The sequence below is a fragment of the Pecten maximus genome, chromosome 17, assembly GCF_902652985.1.
Source record: "Pecten maximus chromosome 17, xPecMax1.1, whole genome shotgun sequence".
Classification (NCBI taxonomy): domain Eukaryota; kingdom Metazoa; phylum Mollusca; class Bivalvia; order Pectinida; family Pectinidae; genus Pecten; species Pecten maximus.
The window spans coordinates 5290127-5302796 of record NC_047031.1 but is presented as its reverse complement, the minus strand read 5'-3'; the positions used below and the strand labels follow the sequence as shown (position 1 = coordinate 5302796).

The 12670-nt window shown below is 38.8% G+C and overlaps 1 protein-coding gene across 1 annotated transcript in view; it reads left to right on the top strand.

Moving 5' to 3' along the window:
- The first annotated feature begins 1181 nt into the window (after positions 1 to 1181).
- The window catches only part of LOC117315437 (potassium voltage-gated channel protein Shaw-like), a 30207-nt gene continuing 18718 nt past the window's right edge, over positions 1182 to 12670 (top strand). Inside the window, exon 1 of the mRNA XM_033869624.1 lies at positions 1182 to 1528. Within this exon, the coding sequence (XP_033725515.1) occupies positions 1205 to 1528 (324 nt within the window). The 5' untranslated portion in view covers positions 1182 to 1204. The remainder of the gene's footprint in view (positions 1529 to 12670) is intronic.

Here is a 12670-nt window from a genome sequence, read left to right as displayed (position 1 = left end):
GGACACTTGGACTACAGCCGGACACTTGGACCACAGCCGGACTCTCGAACTACAGTCGGGCGCTTGGACTACAACTGGACATTCGAACTACAACTGGTCACTCGGACTACAACTGGTCACTCGGACTACAACTGGTCACTTGGACTACAGCCGGACACTTGGACTACAACCGAACACTTGGACTACAGCCGGACACTTGGACTACAACCGGACACTTGGACTACAGTCGGACACTTGGACCACAATCGGGCACTTGGACTACAGCCGGACACTCGGACATCAGCCGGACACTCGGACATCAGCCGGACACTCGGACGACCGAATTACAGTCAAGCATTAGGACTGTAGCAGGATACTCGGACTACAACCGCGCACTAGGCTTACTGTCCGAATCCAGGGCTTGGACCGGACATTGGGACTTAAGCCGGATCCTAAATCTATAGCTGGACAATTGAAGACTGTTCCAGGTTAAAGTCATGTGACTTTTCACTAAGGAGTATCAAGGAGCTTTTTCCGGATATTTTTGCCTCCAGTTTACATATCACATGTATTACGTCCATTGGTCTCGGTTTACAGACAGTGTATATTTATTTTACGTGAGAAATCGTAATGAATGGAGCAATGAGCCTTCGGGACACCAGACAGACGAGTCAGTAAGGAAAAGTCTGGACAGGCCGAATATATGTAGCGCTCGAGGAGAAATTCTATTGTAAGGTATATAGTGCATGTGAGGACTGACATTTCAGCTGACAGGTATTTATACCATGTGTAACACAAACATTTACAAGTAGATGGACGGCAGATAGTCATTTGTTTTGTATATTATCATCACATTCCTGAACCTATACAGCTCTTTCAATGTCGCTCACTTGTTGTCACAGCCCTAAAGTTTTCAAAGTTTCAAGTACAAATTAAAAAGCGCCTGAGTTGTAAAACCCCACCTCCGTTGTCAAACCGTACTTACACACAATCGTACTTATCACACCATCATCCACCAAGCTGGTTTGCCATGGGTGATTGCAAATCGAGTACACGCTAAGATTTACGACCAGGTGATACCTGCATTGAAATGTAAATACAAACATTCAATTTTAACCGCGTACTGAATGGTACCGCTTTCCACGCCATTGCTCGCCATTATCTATCTATTAGATGTTATTTTGACGAGAAGTTGTCTAGTTCGCTTGGTCACGTGACTGTCAAAATGATACAATTAGGAGGCAATGCCTCCAGTGAGACGGCTGACAATTTGGCCATGCCGATCAAGGGGAGAGACGAAGGGAAAAATCACAGCATTCTGGCTCTTTTGCCAGGTGCGAAAATCCAGTCAGGAGGGAAAGTTGTAGTGAATGTCGGAACTACTCGCGAGACTGTGGTCTTCAATGTCGGTGGTACGAAGTTCGAAACCTACAAAACAACACTTAACAGCCAGCCTGAATTTGCATTGGCGGATGAAAATTTTCTACGGAAGCACTTCCGGAAGGATGCTGGGGATTACTTTTTTGATCGCGATCCGGATATGTTCAAAGTGAGTGTTATGTGTAAGAAAGTCGTACTAACATTTCCATTCGGACTTGTAACTTGCTTTCAGCACTAACATTACTCTGACCCCTAGGTATCCAGCAGTATACTTTGACATACCTTATATCCGGGCACTATGACAGCCTGTTGCTACTGCTTATGTTTTCACATCCGGGCACTAACAGCTTGTTGCTAGCAATAACACTGTATTTACATCCGGGCATGAACAGCCTGTTGCCAGCACTAACAGTGTAAACGTCCGGGCACTCGAACCCTTTCCTTCCACTAGCTATGTATTTACATCCGGGCGCTAAAAGCCTGTTGCTACCACTTACATTATATTCACATCCGGGTACTAATAGCCTGTTACTACCTCTAACAATGTATTTTACATCCGGGTACTAACGCCATGTTGCTACCCGGGAATTTATCACTTGTTGCTATAAGTTACTAAACAGAAAATCAATAAATCGAATCTCAGAAACATTCCGGAATACTATCACTAATTGATGATAGAAATTGTAAAAAGTATGTATTTTGGCCGGAAGTACAAATGTCACGTGTTATTGCATTTTTTAAATTCTTTATATATATACTAATACATTTTCGAATTCTATTTGTACACTTAATCATTCTCTCTCAGATTTATAGCTAAATCTCATTTATTGTACATACATTGTGTTTGCATGAATCAGCGCTATGGATGTTGACCCAATCTTTCTGATGTGTATACATGATGGAATTGATTCCCACGTTTAGAAAAGAATTTTAAACATGTGTCTCAATATTGATGTTTGTTTAGTTATTTTACGATTTTAAAATAACTGGTTATATGACAAGTCGTTTTTACAAGTGTTATGTAAACAAGTAACATAACCTTGATGTTGGTCTCGACTGATCAAATAGAGGCTTACGTATACTGAATATCGCTATACTATTAAATCCATACATATTCACATTGTACTATATATATAGAACGGTCCAAACTGTAAACTGGGTATCATCAGTAAAAAGAACTAAAACACGGGTTATCAGAATTAGTCCAGAAACTAAAACACGGGTTATCAGAATTAGTCCAGAAACTAAAACACGGGTTATCAGAATTAGTCCAGAAACTAAAACATGGGTTATCAGAATTAGTCCAGAAACTAAAACATGGGTTATCAGAATTAGTCCAGAAACTAAAACACGGGTTATCAGAATTAGTCCAGAAACTAAAACACGGGTTATCAGAATTAGTCCAGAAACTAAAACACGGGTTATCAGAATTAGTCCAGAAACTAAAACACGGGTTATCAGAATTAGTCCAGAAACTAAAACACGGGTTATCAGAATTAGTCCAGAAACTAAAACACGGGTTATCAGAATTAGTCCAGAAACTAAAACACGGGTTAGCAGAATTAGTCCAGAAACTAAAACATGGGTTATCAGAATTAGTCCAGAAACTAAAACACGGGTTATCAGAATTAGTCCAGAAACTAAAACATGGGTTATTAGAATTAGTTAAGTAACTATAATATAGGTTATCAAAATGATACAAGAAACCAAAACATCGGCTATCAGAATTTTATTTATCATAAATAGTCCATTAACTATAAAATGGGTTATCAGTAATGGTATATAAACTAAAACATTGGTTATCAGAATTAGTCATGAGTTATTAGAACTATTCCATTAACTATAAAATGAGTTATCAGAATTTAGTCTAGACACCAAAACATTGATTAGAATTAGTCCAGTAACTTAAATATGGGCTATCAGTATTGAAATATATAAGATAAAATATGGGCTATCAGAATTAGTCTAGAAACTCTAACATGGGGTATTAGAATTAGTCTAGAAACTCTAACATATGGGTTATCAGAATTTCAACTACCATAAATAGTCCAGAAGCTATAACATATGCCGTCAGAATTAGTTCAGGAACTAAAACATGGGTTATCAGAAATTCAGTTATCAGAAAAAGTAGAGAAACTTTAACATATGACGTCAGATTTAGTTCAGGAACTAAAACATGGGTTATATCAGTGTTGGTATATAAACTAAAACATGGGTTATCAGTATTGATATATAAACTAAATCATGGGTTATATCAGTATTGGTATATAAACTAAAACATGTGTTATCAGTATTGGTATATAAACTAAAACATGGGTTATCAGTATTGATATATAAACTAAAACATGGGTTATCAGTATTGGTATATAAACTAAAACATGGAATATCAGTATTGATATATAAACTAAAACATGGGTTATCAGTATTGGTATATAAACTAAAACATGGGTTATATCAGTATTGGTATATAAACTAAAACATGGGTTATATCAGTATTGGTATATAAACTAAAACATGGGTTATCAGTATTGATATATAAACTAAAACATGGGTTATCAGTATTGGTATATAAACTAAAACATGGGTTCTATCAGTATTGGTATATAAACTAAAACATGGGTTATATCAGTATTGATATATAAACTAAAACATGGGTTATATCAGTATTGATATATAAACTAAAACATAGGTTATATCAGTATTGGTATATAAACTAAATCATGGGTTATCAGTGTTGGTATATAAACTAAAACATTGGATATAAGTATTGATATATAAACTAAAACATGGGTTATATCAGTATTGATATATAAACTAAAACATGGGTTATCAGTATTGATATATAAACTAAAATATGGGTTATATCAGTATTGGTATATAAACTAAAACATGGGTTATCAGTATTGATATATAAACTAAAACATAGTTTATATCAGTATTGATATATAAACTAAAACATGGGTTATCAGTATTGATATATAAACTAAAACATGGGTTATCAGTATTGGTATATAAACTAAAACATGGGTTATCAGTTTTGATATATAAACTAAAACATAGGTTATCAGTATTGATATATAAACTAAAACATGGGATATAAGTATTGATATATAAACTAAAACATGGGTTATATCAGTATTGGTATATAAACTAAAACATGGGTTATCAGTATTGGTATATAAACTAAAACATGGGTTATATCAGTATTGGTATATAAACTAAAACATGGGTTATATCAGTATTGGTATATAAACTAAAACATGGGTTATATCAGTATTGGTATATAAACTAAAACATGGGTTATATCAGTATTGGTATATAAACTAAAACATGGGTTATATCAGTATTGGTATATAAACTAAAACATGGGTTATCAGTATTGATATATAAACTAAAACATGGGATATAAGTATTGATATATAAACTAAAACATGGGTTATCAGTTTTGATATATAAACTAAATCATGGGTTATCAGTATTGATATATAAACTAAAACATGGGATATAAGTATTGATATATAAACTAAAACATGGGTTATATCAGTATTGGTATATAAACTAAAACATGGGTTATATCAGTATTGGTATATAAACTAAAACATGGGTTATATCAGTATTGGTATATAAACTAAATCATGGGTTATCAGTATTGATATATAAACGTAAACATAGTTTATATCAGTATTGATATATAAACTAAAACATGGGTTATCAGTATTGATATATAAACTAAAACATGGGTTATCAGTATTGGTATATAAACTAAAACATGGGTTATCAGTTTTGATATATAAACTAAAACATAGGTTATCAGTATTGATATATAAACTAAAACATGGGATATAAGTATTGATATATAAACTAAAACATGGGTTATATCAGTATTGGTATATAAACTAAAACATGGGTTATCAGTATTGGTATATAAACTAAAACATAGGTTATATCAATATTGATATATAAACTAAAACATGGGTTATCAGTATTGATATATAAACTAAAACATGGGTTATATCAGTATTGGTATATAAACTTAAACATGGGATATAAGTATTGATATATAAACTAAAACATGGGTTATCATTATTGATATATAAACTAAAACATGTTATCACTTTTCAGAATAGGGTTGTCTGATGATCGGTATATTGTCTCTGCTTTCTGTGTGGGCTTTACTCACATATATTATACAGCTTGTAAAATTCTAGTGATTTACCTAATTCCCAAAGAATTTTGTCAGTTTGTTTTCTCCCTGTGATGATAAGAGTATATTAACCTGGTGTCGTGCCGTTTATAATGTAAAACATTTAGACTGTATGGACAGGAGCCATTGTCCTTTAAAAGAATGGTTTGTCATCGTTACGGCTAATGAGCCCAGCTTTACTAGGGACTCGGACAATAGCGACTATCTTCAACATGTAATACACAAACTGTGTGTGGATTTTAGCTTATCGCTGTCCTTTTCGAATGCCAAACGGATTCATTCTGAGATGAAGTGCTATCTAGTTTGGTCACACGAATGACCCTGGCCCGATTTCTAGGTCACGATGGTCATGTACTGTGTGTGTTAAAATTTCCAGGACCTTCTTTAAATAACCAAGGGTCAACGAGCCATGATATTGGTTTGGAAGTTTTTGGGATGAGGAAAAACTTTACCAAATTTATAAATAAATGATATCTTTTAAGGTAATATATTTTGAAAATCTTTAAAAGACTTTTTTCGCAATAACAAAAGTGCCTGGGGTCACAATATTGCGTCATTAGCATCCTGAGATGAAAAGCTTCCAAGTTTGTTTAAATGAACGACCTTGACCTGCTTTCAAAGTCACAGGGGTCAAATATGTGAACTATTTGAATAACTTCTTACCAATAGGCCCAGAGTTAAGATATTGGGGTTGTTATAAAGCGGGTTGACGGCCAATCATATCATTTAAACGTCATGTGCTAGCTTAAATATCACTAAATCAAAATCCAGAGGTTTTATAATTGGTACATGATAGGCGTTACAGGTCCATCGGGCTCTTGTTTAACAATAGTACTTTGATAGTATGTTGATATAGGTATATGTTATAACTACTCTCTTGATTGGTCCGGGGCGGGGTACGGTTTTTGGTGGGGGACTGTGATTCTAAAGCTTCGTAAACCCCTCCCAGCTCATGCGTATAGGTAACTTCAAAACCATTTTTCCCTTTCCCACTCTTCCTCTGCTCCTTCTAAAGTAACCGAGAAATTGAAATCTCATCGCATATCGTGCTCTTGACCGCCCTATGCAAATATTTCTGTGTTTCGTGAGCTAACATTGTGTGACCGAATGGTCTACGTACTTGTAAGTCCGGTCAAGGGAATTATTACTCATGTCTCCTTTCCAGTTCGGACTTTTTACTCTTTTGATGGATTGAAACAGATACTTCTTCATTAGAAATAGAAGACAAATCAGGCGAAAAATGTAACAGGATTATGTCCAGCATTCCTAAAATCGTACAATTTATCAAAATATCTCGGCGGGTTCCTATTAGGGTGCAATCGGGAAGCTTCGACACTTTCCGTAAACGCGAAATACACCCCGAAGTATTTTCTCGATTACGGAAAGTGCCGAAGGTGTCCGATTCCGAAAGTGCTGGTGGGGATTGCAATGTGGGAGAGATTGTCAATAGTATGGTTTGTTACATGTAATTGGAGAGCGGTATCACCATGGATACGCTGTACACAACGTAGGTCTGACGTTCGACTGGATTTTATTTTCGAGAGGGTTAATATTTTATCCGTATCTCATTAACGTCAGGAGAAAGTCAGCTTTAAGATTCTAATTGTTGTTTAGCAAGTCAAACATATTGTATTGCATTAAAATGAGAAAAGAAAATGACATAATTTATTGTTGCCTATTTAGTGCTGTACGTCATTATTGTAATCGCTAAGACGCAATGCACTGACGCAGACATCATTAAATATGCAGGACTGACACTATGATGCACGAGGGAGAATTTGCATTAGCTATATATAATTGTTCACAACATGATCAAAATGTACAAAAAAAAAAAAAAAAAATCTCCACGGTTAAGATCCTAAACTGGCCACGTACGTTTTGTCCTTAAATGAAATTAAAAGCATTCTCGCATTGATCGTAAGGTTAACTGGAAAAATAATAATTTAAGGGGAAATCAGTGGTTTAAATTTCGTGAGTAATATATATTTCTCTTTGTCTGTACAATAATAAAATAAAAATATAATTTTACTTTTTATATATACACGATCGTCTCAACAAGTTCGCACCCTTGGCATGAGTAGGGTCAGAATGCGTCGGTTTAAGCTCCAGCGATACTCCAAGCATCAAAAGCTCCTGTATCATATTGTGTTCTGGCGTTAGGAGGCGGGTTTTAAGTTGATGTCTCCCTAGACCCGTCCTCATATGACCCTGACTGTTGATGTCCCCCTAGACACCCGTCCTCATATGACCCTGACTGTTGGTGTCCCCCTAGACCCCGTCCTCATATGACCCTGACTGTTGGTGTCCCCTAGACACACGTCCTCATATGACCATGACTGTTGGTGTCCCCCTAGACACCCATCCTCATATGACCATGACTGTTGGTGTCCCCTAGACACCCGTCCTCATATGACCATGACTGTTGGTGTCCCCCTAGACACCCGTCCTCATATGACCCTAACTGTTGGTGTCCCCCTAGACACCCATCGTCATATGACCCTGACTGTTGGTGTCCCCCTAGACACCCATCGTCATATGACCCTGACTGTTGGTGTCCCCCTAGACACCCATCGTCATATGACCCTGACTGTTGGTGTCCCCCTAGACACCCTTCCTCATATTACCCTGACTGTTGGTGTCCCCCTAGACACCCGTCCTCATATGACCCTGACTGTTGGTGTCCCCCTAGACACCCATCCTCATATGACCATGACTGTTGGTGTCCCCCTAGACCCCGTCCTCATATGACCCTGACTGTTGGTGTCCCCTAGACACCCGTCCTCATATGACCCTGACTGTTGGTGTCCCCCAAGACACCCGTCCTCATATGACCCTGACTGTTGGTGTCCCCCTAGACACCCGTCCTCATATGACCCTGACTGTTGGTGTCCCCCTAGACACCCGTCCTCATATGACCCTGACTGTTGGTGTCCCCCTAGACACCCATCCTCATATGACTCTGACTGTTGGTGTCCCCCTAGACACCCATCGTCATATGACCCTGACTGTTGGTGTCCCCCTAGACACCCTTCCTCATATTACCCTGACTGTTGGTGTCCCCCTAGACACCCGTCCTCATATGACCCTGACTGTTGGTGTCCCCCAAGACACCCGTCCTCATATGACCCTGACTGTTGGTGTCTCCCTAGACACCCGTCCTCATATGACCATGACTGTTGGTGTCCCCCAAGACACCCGTCCTCATATGACCATGACTGTTGGTGTCCCCCTAGACACCCGTCCTCATATGACCATGACTGTTGGTGTCCCCCAAGACACCCGTCCTCATATGACCATGACTGTTGGTGTCCCCCTAGACACCCGTCATCATATGACCTTGACTGTTGGTGTCCCTCTAGACACCCGTCCTCATATGACCATGACTGTTGGTGTCCCCCTAGACACCCGTCCTCATATGACCATGACTGTTGGTGTCCCCCTAGACACCCGTCCTCATATGACCCTAACTGTACGTGTCCCCCTAGACACCCGTCTTCATAGGACCCCAACTGTTGGTGTCCCCCTAGACACCCGTCCTCATATGACCCTGACTGTTGGTGTCCCACTAGACACCCATCGTCATATGACCCTGACTGTTGGTGTCCCACTAGACACCCATCGTCATATGACCCTGACTGTTGGTGTCCCCCTAGACACACGTCCTCATATGTCCCTGACTGTTGGTGTCCCCCTAGACATCCGTCCTCATATGACCATGACTGTTGGTGTCCCCCTACACACCCGTCCTCATATGACCCTGGCTGTTGGTGTCTCCCTAGACACACATCGTCATATGACCCTGACTGTTGGTGTCTCACTAGACACCCGTCCTCATATGACCCTGACTGTTGGTGTCCCCCTAGACACCCGTCCTCATATGACCCTGACTGTTGGTGTCCCACTAGACACCCGTCCTCATATAACCCTGACTGTTGGTGTCTCCCTAGACACCCGTCCTCATATGACCCTGACTGTTGGTGTCCCCCTAGACACACATCGTCATATGACCCTGACTGTTGGTGTCCCACTAGACACCCATCGTCATATGACCATGACTGTTGGTGTCCCACTAGACACCCATCGTCATATGACCCTGACTGTTGGTGTCCCCCTAGACACACATCGTCATATGACCCTGACTGTTGGTGTCCCACTAGACACCCATCGTCATATGACCCTGACTGTTGGTGTCCCCCTAGACACCCGTCCACATATTACCCTGACTGTTGGTTTCCCCCTAGACACCCGTCCTCATATGACCATGACTGTTGGTGTCCCCCTAGACACCCGTCCTCATATGACCCTGACTGTTGGTGTCCCCCTAGACACACGTCATCATATGACCTTGACTGTTGGTGTCCCTCTAGACACCCGTCCTCATATGACCATGACTGTTGGTGTCCCCCTAGACACCTGTCCTCATATAACCTTGACTGTTGGTGTCCCCCTAGACACACGTCCTCATATAACCCTGACTGTTGGTGTCCCCTAGACACCCGTCCTCATATCGCCCTTATTGTGGTGTCCCCATAGACATTCGTCCTCATATGACCTTGACCTCTAGTGTCCGTGCTCATAAAACCTTGACCTTTTCAAGGACTCAAATCCTTACAAGCAACACATCATGCAGGTCATTCAACATTTGTTGTAAGGAAAGTAGAGGGAATGAACGAAAATGCGCGTGGTCCTCAAAATATGTTTAGGTATGTAGTGATAAGTAGAGAGGCGTTTTAAATTTGTCACTCGTGTTGTAAATCAAAGTTCATTTATTTTATTCTCTCAGAATCAGACACGTTTCCGAATAAAAAGATGTAGACCCAACATCTGCATATACAATGAAGTTCACATATTGTAAATATGACTTCATAACTTCTGACAAAGTGGTTATAATATCACCCTATTTCTTTCATGTTGATTTATTGGAACACTTTCCAATTTAATGTTGTAAAAATATCTGGATATAAAAGCTTAACACCTGGGAAGTTGTTAAATAGAGCGGGTAGTGTGTGCTGTATACAACAACAGCATTATTTTACTCCGTCAGAGATGTTTAAAGCATTATCTAGGCTGCAGTTCATCACCGTGTGAACTGTCTTATTCAGGTTACGGTTCATCCGTGTGTGAACTGTCACAATACAAAAATACATCGACTTTATTGTTTAACTGTATTGTCACCAACTAGGCCGCAATTCCTGTCAAAAATAGATTATACACTTTTGGAAAAACTTTCATCAACTGGAATGCATTACCTACTAAAACACTAAATTAAATGTAGGTCACTATTTGGAAAAGCTTTTATCAACTTGACAACAATTCTTTGAATTCTGGTAAATGTTTTCTGGACTAATTATGTTACTTGAAGTTCTGGTAATTATTTCGTCAAATTCATCGCAAATCTTACCTACAAACTATCGTCGTGTCTTCACTTGGCATTGGATGTGTAAAAGTAGAGAGTATAGGTCACCTTAATATGTCAGCTTGGCGATAATTTCCCTTTGGTCTAGTGGTAAGATGTTTGCCTTTAGCTACTTCAAAAGTATTCAGCTTCATCATGTGTATATGGTTTACTTATTATTAAGCATTAAATAATTTTGAGCAATTGCAGTTATGGTCCTATAACACGAATTGCTAGTTAGGCCTGGTCGTGGGTCATGCCACCTTGTAAGCAGTATGAGTTATACGTTCATAACAACAGTATATATATATAACATTCATCAGTTAAATTGACATTTGATAGGGTATGAAGTCCTATGTTTATATTTTATGACGTTTGTCGGACGTGAATTTGTGAAGTTCTTGGTACAGCAAGGTCAGTGATGTCACAATGAAATCGATAACGTCACAGTCACGTGATCAAATATTGTCTATGATCTCATACATGTATATCGTTTGTTTTTGGTTTTTTTGGGTTTTTTTTAATACAGTGCAACTTTAAGACGCTCAACAAATAAAAATGTTACCTAACTGTCTATTTAAATATGAATAAGTATTTTCAACTGTTTCACAGGAAAATTTGAAAGAAAATCGTAACAAGCTGGTCAGCATTCAAAGCTGCGCCCTCGGGTAACAGTTGGCCGGGTTGGTCCCAACACCTCGAGGGACAAGTTTTGACTGTTGACTGATAAAACATTAAACAACTGTATATTATTCATCAGTAACATTCCAATTTTCCGCTACCGATATTTGTTGATCTTCCTTGACGATAAAATAATTTGAAATTGTTGTTTCAGATAACAATAAAGAGGTAATTATTGCTTTATCAAAAACATTTCGCCCCAAGTTAACTTGAACCCGAGCTTCCCCTGTACAACAACGTATGAACATTTCCAAATGTTTGTCGGTTGAACAGAATACCTCTGTAATTTCCCACCGGCCTGTAGTCTATTGGGAAAAAACGACTGTGGGTTTATTTATTGCTAAATAAGTGTACATAAAATACTTACTAAAAGATACAGTATATATTTCTCACACAAACTACAGATAAATTGACACTTAAAATTTGGAGACATTTACAAGATAAAAGCTTCATACCTGGCCATCGTAAATTTACGGCTTGCATAGCCTATTTCTTGCCTATAAAATACCCTTGGTTTTAGGAGCAAGCTCTAGTCCGTGTAGAAAAGTCACATTGTAGTTTTTTCTCGGTATCTCATACAGCCATAAGTTGTAATATTTGACGATCGTCATTTAGATTTACAGAACTGAATTGACATGCAATAATCCATCCATACTCGATGAATATTGTAATATGTGTACAATTCGTATCCATGTATGCAAATACATTGCGATCCAGGTATTCATATCATCTTATAGACGACTTCCACAATGATCATGTCAGGGTATCGGGCCGACTATCACTGCGCCATAGAAACGTTTTAAGAACGCCGATGTGGCGCAGCGGTATAAGCTGCGGTTTTTCTGGCTAGGCGATTGGGTGCCGTAGATCATGAGTTCGAGGCCCGGTCAGGGCACGAGTCAAAAAGTTGTCTTCCTTCGTCAATTGTGTTGCTATATGTGCAGACACAACACACTCACGACCTGTGTAGAGAAACATCTCGCATCTCATTTAGCTACATTTAAGCCTTCTCAAAATCATCGCATTAAATT